General features: G+C 42.9%; 1 protein-coding gene across 3 annotated transcripts in view; it reads left to right on the top strand.

Moving 5' to 3' along the window:
• Positions 1-26,385, top strand: part of BPHL (biphenyl hydrolase like) — a 102,472-nt gene that overhangs the window by 27,495 nt on the left and 48,592 nt on the right. For all 3 annotated transcript variants that reach the window (XM_073550126.1, XM_073550127.1, XM_073550128.1), the window contains exons 2-3: positions 16,942-17,045; positions 24,330-24,496. In XM_073550126.1, the coding sequence (XP_073406227.1) occupies positions 16,942-17,045; positions 24,330-24,496 (271 nt within the window). The remainder of the gene's footprint in view (positions 1-16,941; positions 17,046-24,329; positions 24,497-26,385) is intronic.

Raw genomic sequence — 26,385 nt, 5'->3', positions numbered from 1 at the left:
GTCTTTGGTATTCTCGAAAAGTATGTTTGGGTCACCGAGGCTGTTTAACAGCCGCAAAACACGTGCATGGATTGCTTAACAAACAGGCAATCCCTGCATGTGTTGCGACTGTTGAACAGCTGTCAGTCATGCAGCCGCAGCGACTTCAACAATTTTCGAGCATGCCTAAGACACGCTGTTAACACCCAAGCATGCTCAGATAAAATCTTATCTGAGCATGTTCGCTCATCACTAGTCTTAAATTAATGACTATAATTTCTCTTAGTTGTTCATTCCATATTCTGGCTTAGAACAGTCGTGGGATAAGGCTAAGGCTAGTTTCACACTAGCGTTCTCGGGCGCAGCACAGGGCCGCCACTTAGTTCCGTCCCTGGCCACGCCCCTCCGTCAGCTCCTCCTAGGATCGCATGACGGTGCATGCGATCAGCGTACCGTATATTTAGCATTGGGTACGCTGACAGTGCGCTAGTCGTGAGCTGGTCTGATTTTGCCGGCGCTGCACCCTTCTGGCACTGCGCCCAGCGCACAAAAATGCAACACAGCGCGTTTTTGTGCGCTGGGCGCAGCGCCAGCGAAATTAGACCAGCGCACGACCAGCGCACGGTCAGCATACCCAACGCTTAATATACGGTACGCTGATCGCATGCAGCGTCGTGCAATCCTAGGAGGAGCTGACCGGAGGGGGCGCGGCTGGGGGCGGAGCTAAGTCGCGGCCCTGCGTTGCGCCCGAGAACGCTAGTGTGAAACTAGCCTTAGCACTATATTAAACTGGTTACTGCCTCTGTAAAACACACTTGATGGTCACAAACTCTGAAGTCCGGTGATTCCACAAATGAGCTCTTGATGAGACATTCCTGTTAATTGGAAGACATTCGAGGTGACCACTTGAGGGAATTACAATGGGGTGCAAAACTGTCTTCAGAGTAAAAGGAATCTAAAGTTTAAGAATTAGAATATCATCAAAAAGTTAATTTATTTCACTTCAATACAAAAAGTGAAACTCATATTACACTCATCAGGAGAGCTTTAAACTAGAACAATGTGGGAAGGGAAGCAAAAGGCCAGAAAAAGCTATACACCTGACAAATGCTATTGAGAACTCTGCTATTAGAAGTGGAAAGGAAGAACAAAGACAAAAGAATCTAAATAATAAAAATATTGGAGAAAGAGAAACCAATCACAAACTAAAATGTTTCTATACTAATGCACAAAGCATGGGCAACAAACAAGTAGAATTGGAACTACTAACACAGGAAAAGAAATATGATGTCATTGGAATCACTGAAACTTGGGACGATACACATGATTGGAATACAAGGATAGAAGGCTACAACTTATTTGCTAGAAACAGACTTGATAAACGAGGAGGAGGTGTCGCATTGTATGTTAGAAACGCGTATATCTGCACAGAGATTGAAGCTTCAGAGACTGGGAGTTCTGTGGAAACTGTTTGGGTAAGAATACAAGGATAGAACAATGGAAAGGGCACCATTACAGGCATTTACTACAGGCCGCCTGTGCAAACTGAAGATATGGATGCACTCTTTATGTATCAAATGGCCAAGTTCTCCAAAAAATATGACAGTTGTCATGGGAGATTTCAACTATCCTGACATTTGTTGGGAATCTCTCTCAGGCAAAACTAACAGGTCAAGGAAATTCTTATCCTCTCTTGCTGACAACTTTATCTTCCAAAAGGTAGGGGAGAAAACAAGGGGAACTGCTGGATCTAATCCTTGTAAACAGGGAGGAAATGGTTGAGGAGGTAAAAGTGGCTGGGACCCTAGGAGGAAGCAACCATGCTATTTTAGAATTTTGGATAACTAGAGGAGGAAGACCTGTGAAGACTCAGACGTCAAGGTTAGATTTCAGAAAGGCAGATTTTAAGGGATTCAGAAAGAGAATTGGAGGGATCCAATGGCTGGATATCCTTAAGTACAAAAATGTCCAGGAAGGATGGGAAATCTTGAAAAATGAAATTCTCAAAGCACAATTGTTAACAATTCCGAAAAGAGGGAAGAATAGGAAGCGTTTAAGGAAACCAGGATGGATGAACACAGAACTTAAGCACATGCTAAAAAGGAAGAAAGAAATTTTTATAAAATGGAAAGAGGGAGGCATAGCTAAAGAAAAATATAATGCTGTCTGCAGAAATTGCAGGGTACAAATCAGATTATCTAATGCTGACAATGAATTGAGGCTTGCAAGAGATGTCAAAAGCAATAATAAAGGATTTTGGGGATATGTCAAAAGTAAAAGAAAAGTCAAAGATGCTATAGGATTTTTACAGGATGAAAATGATGAAATGGTAAGACAGGGTGTTGAGAAGGCCGAACTTTTAACTTCCTATTTTGCATCTGTTTTCTCTCAGAAAGGAAATGTAACATCAACGGTTCTTCACTGTCCTATTAAGGGAATAGAAGAATCCAGGATATCTATAAACAGAAAGTTAGTGAGGAAACACTTAGCTAACCTAAATGAATTCAAGTCTCCAGGTCCAGATGAATTACACCACAGAGTTCTGAAGGAGATAGCAGAATAAATTTTTGAACCCCTCTCCATAATCTTTGAAAATTCTTAGAGAACAGGAGAAGTCCCAGAAGACTGGAGAACAAATGTTGTTCCTATCTTCAAAAAGGGGAAGAAGGTGGATCCAGGGAACTATAGGCCGGTGAGTTTGACTTCTATACCAGGAAAGATCTTTGAACAAATTATTAAACAACATGTATGTAAGTACCTGGACAAGAATGAAGTGATTAAACAGAGTCAGCATGGGTTTGTAACTAATAAGTCATGTCAAACTAACTTAATTTCCTTCTATGACAGAATCACTGATTGGGTGGATCAGGGAAATTCTGTAGATATAGTATATCTTGACTTCAGCAAAGTATTTGACAAAGTATGTCACACAATCCTTATTGAAAAAATGGCTAAGTATGGAATGGACAAGGCAACTTGTTATGAATGGGTTACCGAGGAGGAAAAAACAAAACAAGCCAAGTCACAGAAAACCAGAGAGGTTGGTAACTATGCAGATTGCAGATCCCTGATCCTAACTACAACAACTAGCAGCAGCCGTGGAGCTTCCTACGATGAACCTAGATGCTTCATCACAGCCGGAGAACTACATAAGCCTGAAGCAAGAAAAGGGGAAAACTAACTGCCCCAGAGCAGACCCCAAAGGAAAGACAGCCCCCACACATGTATTGACGGTGAAACAAGATGAAAACACAAACACAGGCAGGAAAATAGGCTGAGCAAATGATGGGGCCCAAACTAACTAGAAAGGATAGGAAAGGAAAGACACTGTCTGCAATCTGCCAAAAACCTACAAAAATAATGTCCAACACTTCTGATAACAAAATTAACCCTGAAGTCACTAGACTTCTCCCACTATATCAGCACTCTGAAATATTCTGAGACAGAGCAAAAAGAGGCCAATCTAATAAGGGACAAAAAGCAAATTGGCAAATACAGATAAATAAGAGTGGAAATTCAGCACAGCCCCAGTCGGAGCTGGCTGACCACACAAAAAAACTGAATAGACCAACAAAATCAAGTGTGAACATTAGCAGAAAAACTTAGCTTGAGCTGACTGGAACAGAGCTGAGAACCAAGACCTGACAAGCCAGAAGGAATCACCAGCACAGGGCGTCGGCTGTCTTAAATCCAGTCTGAGATTCCTGAGGTCCAATCGTCATCCTCCTTATCAGGTGGCAGATCTCCACTGATTAAATCAGCCTCACTACCTCCTGTTACCACCAGAGGGAGCCTGGAAGGAGAACTCACAACTGGTAGACCAGAAAATGAACTCACAACAGCAACTGTTAGGTGGATTCATAACTGGCTTAGTGATCGGACCCAAAGAGTGGTCGTAAATGGCTACACATCCACTTGGAGAATGTCTCAAGTGGGGTACCACAGGGCTTTGTCCTGGGACCTGTATTGTTCAACATCTTTATCAACGATTAAATTTAGATGAAGGAATTGAGGGTAAACTGATTAAATTTGCTGATGACACAAAGCTAGGAGGAATAGCTAATACTAGAGAAGAGAGAGGATTCAAAAAGATATAAATAAACTGGAGCAGTGGGCAGCAACTAACAGAATGGTTTTTAACAGGGAAAAATGCAAAGTACTACATCTTGGCAATAAAAATGAAAAAAGCATATACAAAATGGGAGGAATAGGGCTAAGCAAAAGCACATGTGAAAAAGACTTGGGTATACTAATTGATCACAGACTGAATATGAGTCAACAGTGTGATGCAGCAGCAAAAATGGCAAATGCAATTCTAGGATGTTTAAACAGAAGCATACAGTCTAGATCACGTGAAGTCATTATTGCCCTCTACTCCTCTTTGGTCAGACCTCATCTGGAATATTGTGTCCAGTTTTGGGCGCCACATTTTAAAAAAGACATCAACAAACTGGAGCAAGTTCAGAAAAGAGCAACCAGAATGGTGACCAGTCTGCAAACCCTGTCTTATGAGGAAACGTTGCAGGATTTGGGAATGTTTAGCTTGCAGAAGAGAAGACTGAGAGGGGACTTAATAGCTGTCTACAAATATCTCAAGGGATGTCACATTATAGAAGGATCATCTTTATTCTCATTTGCACAAGGAAAGATTAGAAGCAATGGGATGAAACTGAATGGGAGGAGACACAGATTAGATATTAGAAAAAAAACTATTTGACAGTTAGAGTGATCAATGAGTGGAACAGGCTGCCACGAGAGGTGGTGAGTTCTCCTTCAATGGAAGTCTTCAAACAGAGGCTGGACAAACATCTGTCTGGGATGATTTAGCGAATTCTGCTTTGAGCAGGGGGTTGGACCAGATGGCCCAGGAGGTCCCTTCCAACTCTACGATTCTATGATATTACATAGAGTCATTACGAACAGACTGATCTATTTCAAGTATTTACTTCTGTTAATGTTGATGATCATGGCTTACAGCCAATGAAAACCCAAAAGTGATTGTCAGTAATTAAGAATACTTTATAACACCAGCTTGACAAATGATTTTAAAATCCGAAATGTTGCCTACTGAAGTGTATGTTCTGTAAATGCACTCAATACTTGATTGAGGATCATTTTGTATCAATTACTGCATCAATGCGGTGTGGCATGGAGGTGCTGCTCTCTCCACTCTTCCCTTGATTTCCAAATGAAATGCAATATTTCCTTTCACATGAAAACAACACCTTGGACCACTGAGCAACAGTACAGTTCTTTTTCTCCTTGACACTTCTGGCCAGCGTCGGACTGGCCCACCGGAGAACCGGAGGATTCTCCGGTGGGCCCTGGCATCTGGTGGGCCCTGGCACCTGCTGGCATACAGGGCCAGGAGTTGCCTAGGGCCCCCGCTGCTCCAGGGGCCCCCAGCCAATGGTGTGTCGCACACCATGCAGCTGCTATGGGGGCCCCTGCCAGCGGAGCAGCAGCGGGTGTCAGGAGGCAGGAGCCCCTGTCCCCGCTGCTAAAGAGAAATGAATATTCACTGCGAAGCAGGTCTCCACCCCCAGAGGCCCCGCCCCCAGCCCAGTAAGCCGCTCTGCAGACGACAGCTGTAAATCAGGGCCGGTGCCGCCCTCAGTCCTCTCTGCTCCTGACTCACAGCCAGTGCGCGATGACGTCACTACATCGCGCACCCGCTGTGTGTCTGGCAGAGGGGGCAGCTCCTGACACTGAAGCCGGGATCAGCGTGGGAGCGAGGAGGAGAGGTGAGTATCGTGTTTTGTTTTGTTTTTATATCTCTCTCGCTCTCTCTATCTGTCTCTCTCTATCTATCTCTATATATCTCTATATATCTCTCTCTCTATCTCTCTTTTATCTATCTTTCTATCTATTATCTATATCTATCTATTATCTATTATCTATATCTATTTCTATATCTATCTCTATCTATCGCTCTATCTTTATATCTATCTTTCTATCTCTACATCTATCTCTATATCTTTCTATATATATCTCTATATCTATCTATTATGTCTATCTATCTCTATCTATCTATCTTACTCTATCTCTATATCTATTATCTCTATATTATCTATCTAGCTACCATCTATCTATCTTTATCTATATATATATATATATATATCTCTATCTAATATCTATATCTATCTATCTCTATACCTATCTATCTATTTATCCGTTATCTATCTCTATATCTTTTCTCTGTATCTATCTATCTCTATATCTTTTCTCTGTATCTATCTCTATATCTATATCTCTCGCTATCTATCGCTCTATCTCTATATCTATCTCTATATCTATATATCTATCTCTATATCTATCTCTATATCTATATCTATTTCTCTCTATATCTATCTCTATAGCTATCTATCTATATATCTCTATCTATCTCTATATCTATCTCTCTGTATATCTATCTTTCTATCTCTATATCTATATATCTATCTTTCTCTATCTATTTATCTCTATATCTTTTCTCTGTATCTATCTCTCTCTATATCTATATCTATCTATCTCTATATATATCTATTATCTCTATATCTATATCTATTTCTCTCTATATCTCTCTCTATATCTATCTATTTATCTCTATCTCTATATCTATCTCTCTGTATATCTATCTTTCTATCTCTATATCTATCTATCTCTATATCTATCTATCTATCTATTTATCTCTATCTATTATATATATCTCTATCTATCTATCGCTCTATCTCTATATCTATCTTTCTATCTCTACATCTATCTCTATATCTATCTTTCTATCTATCTCTATATCTATCTATATCTATATCTATCTATTATGTCTATCTAGCTATCTCTATTATCTATATCTACCTATCTCTATATCTTTTTATCTTACTCTATCTCTATATCTATCTGTTATCTCTATATTTATTATCTATCTTTATCTATCTATCTCTATCTATTATCTATATCTATATCTATCTCTCTATTTATCGATCTCTGTATCTATCTCTCTCTATATCTATCTCTCTCTCTATCTCTCTCTCTATCTACCGCTCTCTCTGTCTCTATCTTTATATCTATATCTATCTATCTCTATATCTATCTATTATCTCTATATCTATCTACCTATCTATCTCTATATCTGTTTCTCTCTATATCTATCTCTATATCTCTCTCTATAGCTATCTATATATTATCTCTATATCTATCTATCTATATATTATCTCTATATCTATCTATCTATCTATCTATCTCTATATCTATCTATCTCTATATCTATCTATCTCTATATCTGTTATCTCTATATCCATATCTATCTCTATATCTATCTATCTCTATATCTATCTTTCTATCTAACACTATATCTCTATATCTATCTCTATATCTCATTATCTATCTCTATCTCTATCTCTATCTCCATCTCTCTCTCTTTATCTATCTATCTATTGATCTATCCATCTATCTCTATATCTATCTCTATATCTATCTATTATATCTATCTATTATCTCTATTATCTATATCTATCTATCCATCTATCTATCTAGCTATCTCTATCTATCTATCTTTCTAACTCTATATCTATCTATCTCTATACATATCTCTATATCTAGCTATTATCTCTATATCTATCTCTATATCTATCTTTCTATATCTATTTGTCTCTATATCTATCTCTATATCTATTATATCTATCTCTATATATATATATCTCTATATCTATTTTTATTTATAGCCATCTATCTATATATATTTATCTCTATATCTATCTATATATGTCTATAATATTATTATTATTATTATTATTATTATTATATCTGTATATCTCTATCTATTATCTATCTCTATCTATATATCTATCTATCTCTATATCTTTCTATCTATGGCTATCTATCTCTATATCTATCTATCTATCGATCTATCTATCTATATTTCTTTCTATATCTATATTTATATCTATCTCTATGAATCTTTCTATCTATATCTATCCATTATCTACTTTCTGTCCATTATCTACTATCTATCTCTATATCTATCTATTTCTACATCTATCTTTCTATCTATATCTATCTAACTCTATATCTATATATCTATATAGCATTATACCCTATGAGGGGGGCAGTATTATACCCTATGAGGGGGGCAGTATTATACCCTATGAGGGGGCAGCATTATACCCTATGAGGGGGCAGCATTATACCCTATGAGGAGGGCAGCATTATTCCCTATGAGGGGGTGCATTATACCCTATGAGGAGGGCAGCATTATACCCTGAGGGGGCAGCATTATACCCTATGAGGGGGGCAGTATTATACCCTATGAGGGGGCAGCATTATTCCCTATGAGGGGGTGCATTATACCCTATGAGGGGGGCAGTATTATACCCTATGAGGGGGGCAGTATTATACCCTATGAGGGGGTGCATTATTCCCTATGAGGGGGGCAGTATTATACCCTATGAGGGGGGCAGTATTATATTCTATGAGATGGCTGCATTATACTATGTGAGGGGGCTGCTTTATATTCTATGAGGGGGCTACCCCAACTCCTGCTACATAATTAAGACATGTACAACCTTATATTATACCCGGATATTAGCGTGTTTTACCGCAAAATTGGTGGTCTGGTATTTAACTCTATGCAGCTACATAGTGGGCCCCAAGAATGATTTTCTCTGGTGGGCCCAAGGTGTTCCAGTCCGACGCTGCTTCTGGCATTGTGTATTGGTCATAAGTGGCTTGCTACAAGGAATGTGACACTTATAACCCATGTCCTAGATACTGTCAGAAACACCGCACTGAATTTGCTCACTGCCAGTGCGCGTGTCGTGAGTAAAGCGAACTGTGCTCAAAGATACCTGTGAAGCGGGCAGCAGCCGAGTAGATGCGTACTTCAGAGCCGCAGGACCTGAAGCACGTGACTGCTAGGGGCGGGGCCTAAACTCCAGAGAGCTAGGAGCTGCAAGAGAGCTCCTAGCAGGGTAACTGCGAGACAAAGTTACCAAGGGGCATAGACAGGGAGGATAGTCAGGACGCAGCCAATGAGTCATACACAGATAGCTGGAAGGTACAAGAGGGGTGAGCAGAGAGTAGTCAGATCACAGGCAATGAGTCATACACAGAGAGGATAGCACAATACAGAATCAGCAGGCAAACTCACAACGGGAAACTGAACCAGGTCAGAACCATATAAACAAGCTATAACAACGAACAGGCACAGGCACACAGTGGTCAGTACACTCGGCCAAAGGCAAAAGTATAACTGGCAGGGATTGGAGCTTCCCAGAGGTTTAAGAAGCTCTCCCAGAACCAGAAAGAGGCCACAATCATTAACCCCAGGTGTGCAGGTCAAAACCTGCACTGAGCTCCAGACATTAACCCCTGACGTGCAGCTCAAAAACCTGCACTGGGATCATGACAGTACCCCCCTCTCAACGAGGGGCCTCTGGCCTCCCAGGCATGGAAAGCCCGAACGAGGCAATCTGCATGTACAGAGCGAGTAGGGACCCATGAGCGCTCCTCTGGTCCATATCCCTTCCAGTGGACCAGGTACTGCAAAGAGCGGCGCACCCGCCGAGAGTCCACAATATGTCCGACTTCATACTCCAAATGACCCTCCACCAGCACTGGAGGAACAACAGACTCGGAGTCCTCTTTGACAGACCCTACGGATTTATTATTTATGGAACACATTGGATATTTTTAAGGAGGCGGGGAGACGCAACCTATATGCCACTGGGTTGACTGTCTCCATAATCTCGTACGGACCAATGAACTTTGGTCCCAACTTAGCTGATGGTACCTTTAAGTTGATGTTACGTGTGGAAAGCCAAACCTTCTCTCCCACCAGAAACATGTCTTCCGAGGCTCTCTTTTTGTCAGCAAAATACTTGTACCTCCCCTGGGCCCGAGAGATATTACGCTGGACTTCAGCCCAGAGGTTTTTTAACCATTGAACGGACCCCTCTACCCCTGGACAACCGGAATCCACCCATGAAAACTCCCCAAAATGCGGATTAAGCCCATAGTTAATCAGGAATGGGGACATGTTGGTGGACTGACTCACCCGGTTGTTAAAAGCGAATTCCGCCAACTGTAACGCATCACACCAATCCACCTGTCTGGCGGAGGTCAGACACCTGAGAATTTGTTCCAGGGATTTATTGGTGCGTTCTGTCTGACCATTACTCTCCGGGTGATATGCCGACGAGACGGAGAGTGAGATGCCCAATTTCATACAGAACGCCCTCCAAAATTTGGCTACAAACTGCACACCTCTGTCAGACACAACATTCAGGGGTACCCCATGCAATCGGGCCACATGCTGCACAAACAACCTTGATAATGTTTCTGCTGAGGGTAATGCTGCCAAGGGAATGAAATGGGCCTGTTTAGAAAACCTATCCACCACCACCCAGATCACGGTATTGCCCCTGGAAGGTGGAAGGCCGGTAATAAAATCCATGGAAAGATGAGTCCATGGCCTATCAGGAACTGGTAAAAGTATGAGTTCCCCAGCCGGCCGGTTATGCGAACTTTTGGAATGGGCACACACGCCACAAGCAGAAACAAATTCCTTGACATCGGACCTTAATGAAGGCCACCAAAAACCCCTGGCTACTGCCTCTCTAGTAGCCGTGATACCTGGATGAGCACTCAGCCTAGACTCATGAAACTCATGCAGAAGTCTAGGCCGCATTGAATCTGGAATAAACAGTTTATCCCCTGGCCTGGTTGCCGGAGCTAGGGCCTGAGCCCTTAGAATTTCTTGTTCCAACTCAGTTGAGACCCCCGCCACTACCACCCCTGGGGGAAGAATGCAGGACGGCGGCTCGGGGGAGACACTGGGTCAAAACTTCTGGACAGGGCATCTGCTTTAACATTTTTGGACCCCGGTCGAAAAGTAATGAAGAACTGAAATCGTGAAAAAAAAGTGACCAACGGGCTTATCTAGGAGTAAGCCTCTTAGCAGATTCAAGGTATGCCAAATTTTTGTGATCCGTGACAACCGTGATAGGGTGAGCCGCCCCTGCCAAAAAGTGCCTCCATTCCTCAAACACCAGCTTGACCGCAAGAAGTTCTCTATTGCCTACATCATAGTTTTTCTCAGCTGAGAACTTCTTGGAGAAGAAGGCACAGGGTTTGAGATTGGTAAGGGTGGCCGGACCCTGGGACAGCACAGCCCCCACCCCCACTTCAGAAGCATCCTCCTCCACAATGAATGGTTTGGACGGGTCTGGTTGTACCAACACCGGGGCAGACATGAAACATTTCTTAATCGCTGAGAAGGACTCCTTAGTGAGTACAGACCAATTTTTTACATCAGCGCCCTTCTGGGTAAGATCTGTGAGTGGTTTAACCACTTGTGATAAACCTTTAATGAATCTTCGATAATAGTTCGAAAATCCTAAGAAGCGCTGGAGCCCCTTGAAATCTCGAGGCTGAACCCAGTCAGCGATCGCCAGTACCTTCTTAGGATCCATACGAAACCCCTCACAGGACACAATCAACCCCAAAAAAGACAGTTCCTGTACAAAAAACGAACATTTTTCCAATTTAGCGAACAATCTGTTCTCCCTGAGTCTCTGGAGAACTGTCTGCAGATGTTGCAAGTGAGATTGGCTGTCAGGGGAATACACCAAAATGTCATCCAAATAAATAATAGCAAAACGGTCTATCAGGTCAGAAAACAAAACATTGATGAAATTCTGGAAAATAGCGGGTGCATTAGTTAACCCAAACAGCATTACCAGGTTCTCAAAGAGTCCTTCTGATGTGAGGAACGCAGTTTTCCACTCGTCCCCTTCCCGAACCCTTATCAGATTGTAGGCCCCCCGCAGATCTAACTTGGAGAACCATTGGGCCCCAGCTAACTGGTTACATAAGTCTGGGATGAGGGGAAGTGGGTAAGTGTTCCTAACCGTTATCTTGTTCAGTTCTCGAAAGTCGAGGCACGGCCGCAAACCTCCATCTTTCTTCTTCACAAAGAAGAATCCTCCTGCCACAGGTGACACAGAAGGCCTGATATGCCCTTTGCGGAGACTCTCAGCTATGTACTCCTTCATGGCTTGGCGCTCAGGCCCTGACAAATTGAACAATCGAGCCTTAGGTAATGTGGCTCCGGGTACTAAATCAATGGCACAATCGTAGGATCTATGTGGTGGCAGCACCTCAGCCTCACTTTCGGAAAAAACGTCTTTGAAATCCTTCAGGTACTCCGGAATACCTTCCAGACCGACAGACGACACAGATACAGATTTAACAGCGTTAAGAAGATGTCCCAGGTTACCACATTTATCCTTACATCCCCATTGAGTGATCTCCCCTGTAACCCAGTCAATGGTAGGATTATGGCATTGAAGCCAAGGCATCCTCAGTACCAGTCCTGCAGGCAAGTTATCTAGCACAAGACAACTTAGTTTTTCTAACATGAGTGGAACCCACTTTTAGAGAAAAAAGTTCAGACCTGCAACAGATACCATCCTGGCTAAGAGGAGACGAGTTAATTGCCACAAGTTTAACAGGATCCTGAAGCCTGACTGTCCCTATCTTATTAAGAGTCATAACTTTGGTATCAATCAGGTTCACAGCAGAACCACAGTCAACAAAAGCAGTAGTCTGAACCGGACCATTACCACGTTCCAGTTCCACCTTTAGCACCATTTTTGCACGTGAGGAAAATTGTACCTGAAGGTCTGGGTAGCCTCCTCGACTACTACTCAGACCTAGTCGTTTCCCGCCATCTTGGAGGATGACGGACAGGAGGGGCAGTCCTTCTTCCAGTGTCCAGATTCCCCACAATAGAAGCACAACTGCTTCTCCCGGCGGCGTCTTCTTTCCTTTTCCTCACAGGTGACAGCGCTCACCTCCATAGCCACAGGAAGAGCCCGGGACTCTTCTACACTGAAGAATAATGGTGTTTCCCGTTGCATAACACCTCTAGCCCGCAGTCTGCGATCCATGCGAACCGCTTGGGTCATGGCATCCTCCAGGGAGTCAGGCGGAGGATGGAGTGCCAAAGCATCCGTCAGACGTTCACACAGGCCTCTATGGAACAGCCCCCGAAGGGCGGCGTCACTCCAGGAAATCTCAGCTGCCCAACGTCTGAATTCAGTACAAAACCATTCGGCCGAGTGCTCCCCCTGACAGACACTCATCACCTTGTCCTCAGCCAAATGCACTCTATCAGGCTCATCATAAATAAGCCCTAAGGCTTCAAAAAACGCATCCACAGACATTCTCTCAGGGGCAGAAGAGGAAAGCGAAAATGCCCAGGCTTGTGGGGACCCCCTAAGCAGGGACATAACCACCCCCTCCCTCTGTTTCTCATCCCCAGAGGAGCGGGGTCTCAAAGAGAAAAAGAGCTTATAGCCCTCCTTAAATGCTCTGAAATCATCTTTGTAACCAGAAAATGTACCTGGCAATTTAACCGGGGATTTGGGTGGGACTAAAATGACATCTCTATTCCCCACCTGCTGGAAAGTACCCCCTGAACTGAGTCCGCAACCCGCCATTGGGACTGGGCCAAAGCTTGGTGTTCCAAACTAAGCTTCTGCAGTGACTGAGTCAAGCATTTCACCTGCTCAGATAAAGCACACATTGGGTCCATGCTGCAGAAGTGAGGAGAGAAAAAAAAACTAGGCCAGTTATAATGTCAGAAACACGGCACTGAACTTGCTCACTGCCAGTGCGCGTGTCCTGAGTAAAGCGAACTGTGCTCAAAGATACCTGTGAAGCGGGCAGCAGCCGAGTAGATGCATACTTCAGAGCCGCAGGACCTGAAGCACGTGACTTCTGGGGGCGTGGCCTAAACTCCAGAGAGCTAGGAGCTGCAAGAGAACTCCTAGCAGGGTAACTGCGAGACAAAGTTACCAAGGGGCATAGACAGGGAGGATAGTCAGGACGTAGCCAAAGAGTCATACACAGAGATAGCTGGAAGGTACAAGAGGTGCGAGCAGAGAGTAGTCAGATCACAGGCAATGAGTCATACACAGAGAGGATAGCACAGTACAGAATCAGCAGGCAAACTCACAACGGGAAACAGAATCGGGTCAGAACCATATAAACAAGCTATAACAATGAACAGGCACACTCGGCCAAAGGCAAAAGTATAGCTGGCAGGGATTGGAGCTTCCCAGGGGTTTAAGAAGCTCTCCCAGAACCAGAAAGAGGCCACAATCATTAACCCCTGGTGTGCAGGTCAAAACCTGCACTGAGCTCCAGACGTTAACCCCTGACGTGCAGCTCAAAAACCTGCACTGGGATCATGACATATACATCTGTATGTAGTGGCTCTTGAAGCAATGACTCCAAATTTTTGAATGGCCTTTTCATAACAATCCTTTCAAGGCTGCGATTATCCCAGTTGCTTGTGCGCTTTTTTCTACCATACTTTTTCCTTCCACTCAACTTTCCATTAATATGCTTGGATACAGCACTCTGTGAACAGCCAGCTTCTTTAGCAATGACTTTTTGTGGCTTACCCGCCTTGTGGTGTGTGTCAATAACTGCCTTCTGGACATCTGTCAAGTCAACAGTCTTCCCCATGATTGTGGGGCCAACTGAAACAGACTAAGGGACCTTTTTAAACGCTTAGGAAGCCTTTGCAGATGTTTTTGCTAATTATTCTAGCTAGATTATATTTTTGCCAAAAATTTTATACATTAAGATGTATCCCACTACCCATACCGAGAAAACTGCAGGATGAAATCCAGACCCTGCTACTCCGCTTCATTTGGGGTGGTAAAAAGTCTAGATTTCAGAGTTCTTTGGTATTTTATAAGACGGGAGAGGGAGGTTTGGGACTGCCGAATATCCATCTTTATTATAAGTCATGCATGATTGACGCCCTTAAAGAGTGGTGGGATACTACATCCAAACACTCTTGGGAGCAAATAGAAAAATCCAACACCAAACTCCACTCTACTAGACTAATGATGGAGGCGGAGTTCTTACACCCGGGATCACAGTCTTGCTCGCTTCCCGTGATGGAACACGCCCTCAAAATGTGGAAAGAGTTGATCTCTAGAAAGCTGATGCACATCCCGTTGAAATATGTCTCATTTAAAAGCTTTGATTTGGTGGTCCCATTTTCCCAATTCCATCGCTGGGATGATTATGGTGTGCCTAATTTGCAAGCCATACTTTCAAGAGTCTTCCTCAAAACTTTTGAGGATCTAAGATCATCATACCGACTCCCTGGTAATTTTTATTTCTCCTATGTCCAATTGAAAAGTTTCCTATCTTCTCATCCAGCAATTTTTTCCCAAGTAGCCCAGTATTCAATCCAACATTTTATCCTGGGGAAAAAAGGATTTTCTAGAGGGGTTTCAGTCGCCTATAATTATCTTAACTCTCCCACAAATGATAAGCTTCAATACATGGTTAAATGGGAAAATGACCTAGGCACTTCCTTTACCCAAGAACAAATGGCAATTAGCCATATCCTGGCCCCTTAAAAGCTCATCGTGTATTAACCACATGGAAGTTGCAAAAAAATTCAACTTTGCTGGTATGTCCCCCCCTAATCATATAGCCCATTTCTTTCAAGGAACTTCCCCTCTTTGTTGGAAAAACTGTGGCGAAATAGGCACGCTTTTACACTCTTGGTGGCCTTGTTGTAAATTAAAACCCTTTTGGGATGATATATTTCAGATACTATCAGCTTGTACTGGATGCGCAGTTCCAATGAGCCCTGCATTAGCTTTATTAAACATAGGCATCACTGATCTTCCTTATACTAATAGATGGCTCTGTTCTTTTGTACTTACTGCTGCAAGACAAGCCCTCGCCTCCAACTGGAAATCACAATCAATCCCATCACTGGATGACATTTGGCAGAGAATGGACTCATTCTATTCACATGAGCTAATTCTATCATGGGACATTTCTAAAAAGGATAAAACTCAACAAAGATGGAGCGCGTGGCCTGACGTAAAAAAATTATTCTGTATTTAACAAATCTATGTATAGCAAGTACACCTTCCACCATTGAGGGAAACGATCTGATAGTCTGTGGAGTTTTGAATTAGCCAATTTACTTGGTGGATTCCTATAGATTTTTACACTTGGAGAGTATACCCTTTCATATATTTCCCCCCCCCCCCATTGTTAACTTACTGTTTTGATGTCCCTGTTCTTTCCCCTACCCCAGCTGAGAGGAAAGTTTCAACATTTTCAGTTTATCCTCTCTCATTCCCTGGTTCATTACTTCAGTGTATTTTTTGTTATATTATTTTTCAGTGTATCAATACTGTACGCTATATTGTACTTATGATGAACCTGTTAATCTTCCCCTCCTCCTTTGTTATACCTGTTATTTCCAAAAATCCTTAATAAAAAAAAACTATTGAATAAAAAAAATAAAATAAATAAAGCATCATGGCAAGAGGGTAAACTAACCCAAGTATGTTGAGATGGAAAAACCTACAGACTTTAGAAGATTTCAAGCCTTGAATTTCTTGATCTTAAATAGTGGAACATTTGCTCATTCCTTTCTATTTGTATTTCTCAAAGGAATTATTTCACGGAATAGTTCAAGAAGAGTCTTGATGCCAAAAAAAAAAAAAAAAAATTATTCTAGCTTACCAACATAATGACTTTTGGGTTGTCATTGGTTGTAAACCATAATCATCAACATTACCAGAAATAAACACTTGAAATATATCACTTTGCTTGTAATGACTCTATATAATATGAGTTTCACTTTTTGTATTGAACTGAAATAAATTAACTTTTTTATGATATTCTAATTTTGTGAGAAGTACCTGTATTTCTTTACTCCTTGTCTCATATTTGCCCCTTTGTGGTTTTGCTGCTTTCAGTGTTAATGTACAATGTGCACAATATAAAAGTACAAGGAAAACCATTGCATGTACATGTGTGTTCCAACTTTTGACCATTACTGTATCTCCAATGCTGGCAAGTGTCTTGTAGTCGTGAGACAACAGTACAATATGATTTCATTCCCTCAAGCCTGCTAAATATGTTTCTTTTCAGCACAGCAATCACATCTGGAAGAACACAGGTTAATGGTGCCAATCTTCATTATCAGCGCACAGGACGTGGAGATCATGCCCTTCTGCTGCTTCCTGGTGCTCTAGGTGTGAATTTAACATAAGCAATGAAAGACATGATGATATTGAGTGTATAGCTACCAGGTAAAGGGTATTATTCTGTACTTGGTTCACTGCTAGATTGACTGCTTCATGGAAAGAAGGGTAGTGTATAAGATTTGAGGTTTTATTTTTAATATTTAGCTTTAGGCTCATGGTTTATTTCCACTATAACTTTGAGAGTTGTAATATTCATCCGAGTTCCATAACCAATGTAGAGTCATAGTTCCAGATTCCTCAAGATCGGCATTCATGCCGGTTTTCATGAGGAGATGTACTGGAATCAGACGTACACCTCTTCATGAATCAGGAGTGGTGTACACCTCTTTGTGCTCTTCCACAAATCCTACTCCAGTCTTTTCATGAATTTGATGAGGGGTGGTCACCATGCCCCCTTTCCAGCTATGCCCAAAGTGTCAGATCTGAGTAAAAAAGGTGGGAGAATCCCAAAAGTCGCAACATTTTAGCACAGCCTCGAATTGCAACAAAATTGTGACTTTTCAAAGATTTTTACTGCAGAGTGCTAGTGTAAAATTGCAGCGGTAGCACCGTACGCAGTGATGAGGCAGTGACCCACAAAGTTCAAGCATAAAAGTCTCTTTAATGTATTATCTTCACACAGAAAGGTTCCAATCCACACAATTGCATATAACTTCAGTGCATATTATCAGTGTTCAATTTACACCAGTTCATAGCAGTACATAGTACATGGCTTTGCATCACAGTCCCTAAACATGCCGGACTTCACTTTGTCCAGTTTCCATGGGTGACTGCACGCCGTGCCAATGTCTCTCACTTACAGCCTCCTTTAGTCTTTTTACTCTAGCACACACCTGTACACAGTACTTGTTTTCCTCCAGATCACAGCCAGGCACCATATCCATCTGTTTGCAGCTGTTACACATGCCAGTCTATCTACCTCCGGTTCACCTCCAGGCCCTGACACACCTGAGGCTCCTCAGACTCACTCAGACCTCACTAACCCTTTCCTGCAGGGTGCAGGGTTTTTAATCACAGAAACTTGTCGCTTTCAGCCACATGGAAAACCTGGGTCCGGAATGGAACAGATTGCAACACTATCATACTGCAGTCTCTTTCAAACACAACATCCAGAGCAGGTTTTCCGTACCTCTGCCTTTTATTATTATTATTATACATTTTATAGCGCCATTTATTCCATGGCGCTTTACATGTGAAAAGGGGCAAATATAGACAAGTACAATAAACATGAGCAATACAAGACACACATAAGTACAGGAGGAGAGAGGTCCCTGCCTGCAAGGGCTCACAGTCTACAGGGGGTGGATGAGGATACACTAGGAGAGGGTAGAGCTGGTCATGCAGTGGTTCAGTAGACTGAGGGTCACTGCAGGTTATATGCTTGTCAGAAGAGGTGGGTCTTCAGGTGATTTTTGAAGGCTTCCATGGTAGGCGAGAGTCTGATGTGTTGAGGTAGAGAATTCCAGAGTATGGGGGAAGCATGGGAGAAGTCTTGTATGCGGTTGTGGGAGGAAGAGATAAGAGGAGAGTAGAGAAGGAGATCTTGGGAGGATCAAATATTGTGTGTGGGTAAGTAGCTGGAGACCATGTCACAGATGTAGGGAGGAGACAGGTTGTGGATGGCTTTGTATGTCATAGTTAGGGTTTTGAACTGGAGCCTCTGGACGCTAGGAAGCCAATGAAGGGCTTGGCATAGGGGAGAGGCAGGTGGATTAGTTGGGCAGCAGAATGTAGGATGGATTGGAGTGGTGCCAGAGTGCTAGAGGGGAGGCCACAGAGTAGGAGGTTGCAGTAGTCAAGGCAGGAGATGATAAGGGCATGCACTAGTGTTTTTGTGGTGTCATGGTCAAGGAATGCGCGGATCCGGGAAATGTTTTTGAGTTTGAGACGGCAAGAGGAGGCTAGGGTTTGGATATGTGGCTTGAAAGAGAGGGCAGTGTCGAGGATCACCCCGAGGCACCGAGCATGTGGGACTGGGGAAAGTGAGCAGCCATTGACATTGATGGATAATGGATATGTCTGGTGGAGGGGTGGAGTGAGATGGGGGAAAGATTATGAATTCTGTTTGGTCCATGTTCAGTTTTAGAAAGCGAGCAGAGAAGAAACCTGAAATAGTGGACAGACATTGTGGGATTTTGGTCAATAAGGAGGTGAGATCCGTTCCAGATAGGTAGATCTGTGTGTCGTCAGCATAGAGATGATACTGGAGACCGTGGGATTCTATGAGCTGTCCCAGATCGAAGGTATAGATGGAGAAGAGTAGGGGTCCTAGAACTGAGCTTTAAGGAACACCGACAGAGAAGGGGCGGGGTGAGGAGGTGGTGTGGGAGAGGGACACACTGAATGTTTGGTCTGTTAGATATGATGAGATCCATGATAGGGCCAAGCCTGTGATGCCCAGAGTTGAGAGAATCTGGAGCAGGAGGGAATGGTCCACAGTGTCGATAGCAGAAGACAGGTCCAGGAGAAGGAGGAGAGAGTAGTGTCACTTGCTCTTGGTGTTGGTGACTTTAGTTAGGGCAGTTTCAGTTGAGTGATGCAGTCGGAAACCTGATTGTAAGTGATCAAAGAGGGAGCAGGAGGAGAGGAGGGGGGGACAGTTCAAGATGGACATGCTGTTCCAGTAGTTTTGAGGCATAAGGGAGAAGAGATATCGGGCAATAGCTAGACACCGAGGATGGATCGAGGGAGGTCTTTTTGAGGATGGGTGTGATCAAGGCATGTTTGAAGGATGAGGGGGGCACACCATTTGTAAGTGAGAGGTTGAAGAGGTGTGTTAGAGTGGGGATGAAGACTGTGGCAAGGTAAGGTATGAGGTGTGACGGGAGCGGGTCAAGCGTGCAAGTGGTGAGGTGTGATCTTGAAAGGAGGGTGGAGAGCTGATCTTCCGTCATGGTGGAGAAGTTGGTTTTTGAGGAACAGGGCTGAGCAACTAATAGGGGCATTGGGGGCTGTGGGCCAAAGCTTTCCCTGATCGTATCAATCTTCTGCTTAAAGAAGGAGGCAAAGTCTTCAGCGGTAATGAGATGAGAGGGAGGAGGTGCTGGGGGACAGAGTAGAGAATTGAAAGTGTTGAAAAGCTGTTTAGGGTTGTGAGACAGGGAGGATATGAGAGATGAGAGGTAAGTTTGCTTTGCGGCAGTGAGTGTGGACTTGAAGCTGGTGAGGGACTGCTTGTATGCGGTTAAGTGCTTGGCAGAGTGGGATTTCTTCCATCTCCGCTCAGCAACCCTGGAAGCCTGTCTCAGTTCTTTAGTGAGGCTGGTCAGCCAGTGCTGCCTGTTGATTGTGCGAGCTTTGCTATGTGTGAGGAGGGCGGCCGAATCAAGTGCTTCTGTTATTGTGGTGTTATAAAAAGGTGGCAGCAGCATCTGTGTCATGAAGTGAAGCTATTTCTGTAAGAGGGAGGAGGAACTCAGAGAGCAGTTGTAAATTGAGGTGTTTGAGATTTCTGCGAGGGTGAGAGAGTTTGTGGAGTGGGGGTTGCGTGCTAGGAGAGCAGAGGGAAGAGAATGTCAGTAGGTTGTGGTCAAACAGGGGGAGGGATGAGTTACTGAGATGAGTAAAGGAGCAGAGACGGGTGAAGATAAGGTCCAGCGTGTGACCATCTTTGTGAGTGGCCGCGGAGGACTATTGAGTGAGGCCAAAGGAGGCAGAGATAAAAGTTTGGAGGCAGCTGGGGTGGAAGCATCAATGGGGATGTTGAAGTCACCCATGATGATAGTGGGGATGTCAGCAGAATGGAAATGAAGCAGCCAGGTGGTGAAGTGATCGAGAAAGGTGGAGATGGCTAGTTCTGAGGAGCGGTAGATGACAGCCAGCTGGAGGTTGGAAGGGGAGTAGATGCGGACGGTGTGCACCTCAAATGAGGGAAGAGTAGCGGAATTGGGGTAAAGGAACAGGTATTTGAGAGGAGCAAGCCAACTCCACCACCACGTTTGTTGCTCGGGCGAGGGGTGTGAGAAAGATTGAATCCACCATAAGAGAGTGCAGCTGGAGAGGCTGAGTCGGAGGGGGTGAGCCAGGTCTCAGTGAGAAAGGAGAGTTTGTTGGTGATGAAGAGGTCATGGATGAACGACAGTTAGTTTATTGCAGACTGAGCGTGTGTTCCAGAGTGCTCCAGGTAGGGGGACCGGAGGAGTGGGAGCTGGATGAATGGGTATGAGGTTATCATCATTGCGAAAACGTGTAGAGGATCATGGCAGGGTGTTAGAAATGAGTGTGGGAATGTGTTGAGGAGGGCCAGGATTTGGGGATACGTCGCCAGCAATGAGGAGTAATAGATCGAGCATTAGAAGGTGGGAGCAGGATAGGACATGATGCGGCCGTGTGTGTCTGGAGAAAAAGGATTGTATGTGGAGGAACAGTTCTGAGGAGAAGGTGAGGTGGCTGGGGAGGATGGAGGGGGAAATGAATAGTTCCTTGCTAGGTGGGGGGATTACAGGAGATGTGACAAAATGGAGAAGTATGGGGGTGAAAGTGAAAAGAAACCGAAGCATTGTGGTGCTTATCTAATCCGTTACCTTACTGTCAAATTCCTGTCCAATTCTAGTCTAATTCAGAGTAGCGTAATTAGAAATCTGTAATTTGAAATAGGCAGACTGCGTCTGGGCAGACGCATGGCCCTGAGTATATCTGCGACTAAGAGGGGTCAGCTGTGAGAGGGGATGTGCCTTGGACACTAACATGTGCAAGACTAACACTTACTTTTATTATCAGTCTGCATTGCAGTCACAGCTACGCCCGTGACTACCATGCACACCTATGGCCTTCATACACCTCCGTGCATATCCTGGATAGACTACATAACGACCCCTACCTGTGACATCGGTCACTGCTTCACCATTGCAGTCCCAGCAACTCCTGTGACCGCAATGCATTCCCATAGCCTCAATATGCCTCCGTGCGTATCCTGGGGAGTACATACAGTACCCCCTAGCTGTAACAGGGGTCACTGCCTCACAAAGCGATGATGAATCTGACCCTATAAAGTATATATTCCAGAGTATATAATATGGCCTCATGTTTAATCAAGAAGTGTAAGTCCAATTCTTACCAGCCAGCAGTATGCCCTTAAGTTGTTAGACATAACTTATCAGCAGCAAACATTTATCCTGGAAACACATAAACACATGAGTTTTTTTTGTGGCTGCTTTTTGAACCCAAAGCAAAAGCGGATTTAACAGGAATGGAAAATAAAAGGGAGGAAGTTGTAATGCTTCTTTCATCTGGATGAAAAACTCCATGTGTGTTTCAAGCCTTATTCCCATCAAAGATATGTCCACATATGCAGTGTTTGATAAATGTAGGTCCCATCTCTGGGACACACACCTATGTTGAATTAGGGGTCTTTTGTCCTGTGTCGTGCTTGGTATTATGGATGCCTTCTCTATGTAAATTCACTCCATTCACTTCCATGCAAAAAGGACCTTTTTTTTCTTTTCAGTATGCCTTCGTGTTACATCATTTTTCTTCTCATCAGTTTTTAAACTGAAGAACATAGGTTGACTTAACTTTTACTTATCCATTGACACTGAAGTACCAAGTATCTTCTGCTTTATACTAATCTCCATAGACTTTAATGGCAAATTTTGATTTGCAAAACTTATGAGAATAGGACATAGGGCTCGCCCACAGGACCGATTTTCTCGAATGAGTGCTATCCGTGGTCCATTTTTTTTCAGCAGCATGGATAACCGTGGTCAACAGAAGTCTATGGTTCCATGATAAATACATAGAGCACATAGATGACTTCCGTGTTCCATAGGTGTGCTGTACAAGTTTAACATTACATAGTATAGGTGAAGCTTTGTAAATGAATTCTTTTTTTTAATCATACTGGAAAATCACTGATGGTAAACATGGATGACACACTGATGGCACAAATCATGTTTTTTCACGTACGTGTTTAAACATAGACGTATGAAGGAGGCCTAAAGCAATAAGGACCCAATATAATTGGCACTGTTCCACTTAGTTAGGTACTGTACTCTTGAACAGGGTTTTGCCCATGATTATTGGTTGAGATGTGCTTTATAAAAGAAACATTATTGACTGATGTTTTCTAACATTTAAAGCGTTCTTGTCATGTGCTCCAAAAATGAAGTTAAATATTTTGGAAAAATTCCTGAGCTCTCCTGATTTGGATGCCTTTTTTTTTCTTTGTTGCTACATTGCAGCGAAATTCACATTTTTTTTATTTGAGACACCAGTATGGGAAATCTCTGCTTGTAGTGCAATCGGTCGTTTCACTGGGGGCATGTGATTTCACGATTACCTCCCAGATGCTGAAAATTGAGCACAGATTTTTCATACTGTGCTTCAAAGCCAATGAACATGAATATTTGTGCAATGCAGCCAAGAAAAGACAAGCGGCAGAAATGGGGGAGCTCAGGGATGTTTCCAAGGAATTTAACTTAAAGGGGTATACCCGTCTCCAAGATCCTACCCCAATATATAGTAAGTATAATAATAATATTAACAAATACCTCCAATTAGAAATGTAGTATAATTTTTTTGATTCGCTATGTATCTTTTCCTCATGTGAAGGCATTGCAGGACCTTAGGTATCCATGATTACGACCACTGATATAGTGACAGTTAGCTAGGTGACAAGTCCTCTTTAATTATAAGATATCACTATGAAGCTAGTCACAACCCATGGCCAGGCCGTGAATCAGCGAAGTTAGACGATCCGAGTTCAATACCAAAAGAGCCTGTAGTAAACCAAGGGAAAATACGAAGTCTTAAGTCAGGTCACATGCCAGGGTCAGAATACCAGAGAAATAGTGGATAAGCAAAGGGTCAATAACAAACGGGTAGTCAGAACACAGTCTAAAGGTCAGCAGCAGAATATCCGATGCAAACTGGCAATGACAAACAGGTAGTCTGAACACGGTCCACAGGTCAGTAGCAGAATATCCAATGCAATGGGGCAATGACAAACGAGTAGTAAGAACACGGTCCAAAGATCAGTAGCAGAAGAAGATCAGAACTTACAGCATACACACCAGAGAACAAACTTTTGACTGGCAGTGATCTGAGCCAGACAGCTCACCTAAATAGCAGGGCAATCACCAAGAACAGGGAGCACCTCAATCTCTTCACCTCCTAGTCAGATAGGTTAATCAAGCTGTCAATCAAGGCACTCACAACTCAGCACACAACCGAGCACAGGATAGGATGACAGAGCTGTCAATCACACAATCACAGAGTCCCAGACACTCAGAGCAGAGGAATCGTGACAATTACATTGCGTTTCTGTGTTATTAGGATGCAGTCAAACTGACTTTGGACCACAACTCAAATTTCTAAATAAAGAAGTTTTCACTATCATTGGATGGGATCCTCGAGGATATGGACTCTCCATCCCACCAGCTCGTGACTATCCTCCAAATTTTTTTTCAAGAGACGCAAAAGATGCTGTAGATTTGATGCAGGTAAGCTAAATGTTTGTGAATACATTAGAACTGTGATGATTTGGCAGATCTGGCAAATGTTTCCATGTAGGTTAATCGACTGATAAATTAAGCTTGCTTAGTCATGAAGTTAAAGTTAAGACGCCACTTTTAATATAAGGGAAATACCCCCTTAGATATGTATTACATTAGGAAACAATCACACACAATGTTAAAGTGTATTTTTAGTGGTCTGAATTTCTTTAGAAAAAGAAACAAAAAAAGCTGTTGCCAGATATTCCTCATTTGCCTAGAGTTTAGCAGTGTAATGAAAACTGAGCGGAAAAAAATAGGGAGATCATTCAGCATTGTGAGGGGTTGACTCAGCTGCTTGCACAGGTACACTCAGGAACATTTCTTGTGATAAATCACCTGCTGGTTTATTAAAACACAGAATAAACCGTAGAAGCATTGAAAAAAGCAAAGTTGGCCTTTCTGGCCTAATGGCAAAATAAAACAAAAATAAAGTCCAAAAGAGTTCTTTCCTTGCAGGATTCACCTGCAGGTAACCCACAAAGTCCTCCGCTCCTCCTGGAGCCATGTGGGAGTTCCTCCTCTCACATGACACAACATTCACTGACTCTCAAGTCAAGCTATTTAAGCAAGACCATGTGATGATCACATGACTTGACATGATCCCAAGTCCTGTCAGCACATCTGCCAGTGTCGGTTCTGCAGATGGAGATATGGTGGGCACCTTCCCAGCCACTCTATGGATACCTACATAAAACCAGCACAAGTCTGCAATTTTAATTTAACCCTCTCAACACGTAGTGTGCTGGAGTAAAATATCCTGGTTTTACATAACTGATGCTAGCATGTGCAGTGACACATATCTCCTCTCATACACTGTGCCAGTGAACCTGTCACAGCATGTTCAGTCCAATTTTATTTGAAACGTAGAGATCCAATGAAATCTAAATACTATTTGGATGTTCATTTTCTATTTGCCTCTCAGAATTTTTTACCATTGGGCGGTGAAGAAAGAATACTTAAATTTTTAACAATAAAATGTTGTTTTAGCCCCATTTTTTTAATTTTTCTAAGGGCTAGTAGGAAGTAATGGATGTCAGTTTGTTGTAAAAATTTCTCCTGAGTGCGCCAATGTGCAAAGCTAAGAAGGGAAGTAGTGCCATATTATAGTGCAAATTTTACTGTTAGGGCTCATACTCACTGGTGCGAAAATCAGATTGCACTCTGACCAATGTTAGGCAATGTGTGACATGTCATTTGCGTTTTTTTTCTCAGCCGAAATCGGACTTAAAAAAAAATGGCAGCATGCTGCGATTTTCCCTAGAAAATCGCCAATGCAAGTCAATGGGTGCGATAAAATATCTGACAGCACTCGCACCATGCGAGTGCTGTCAGATTTATGTGCGGCTACTGTATAATCACACTGACATGCTAGAATAGAATAGACAGTATAGATATATACACATAGAATACACAGATATATGTGTCTGTCACTGACATGTATATATCTATGTATTCTATGTGTATATATCTATTCTATCTATTCTTTTTTGAGCTGTCAGTGTGATTATAGCCGCATATGAATTGCCGGCTTATCTATCTATCTATCTATCTAATATAAATACATATATATGTGTGTGTGTGTAATGACATGTATATATGTATTTATATTAGAAAGATAGAGAGAAAAGATATTGTTAGGAACGGCGGAACGCACTAAATAAATAATAAAGTGCGTTCGCCGCTCGGGGTCCACCGTGCAGGAGATGACAAAACTGCTGCTAATTAATGGCAGACGTGCTATATGGTGGTATAATGCGCTCAGGTTCAGCGTCACCCAAAGTGCGTGGAGCAGACTCTGTTTAACTCACAGAGGCGCTGGAACATAAACATACACA

The sequence above is a fragment of the Dendrobates tinctorius genome, unplaced genomic scaffold (assembly GCF_039654945.1).
Source record: "Dendrobates tinctorius isolate UK_male_01 unplaced genomic scaffold, ASM3965494v1 ptg000163l, whole genome shotgun sequence".
In the NCBI taxonomy this organism is placed as follows: Eukaryota; Metazoa; Chordata; class Amphibia; order Anura; family Dendrobatidae; genus Dendrobates; species Dendrobates tinctorius.
This window is presented reverse-complemented; position numbering and strand designations above follow the sequence as displayed.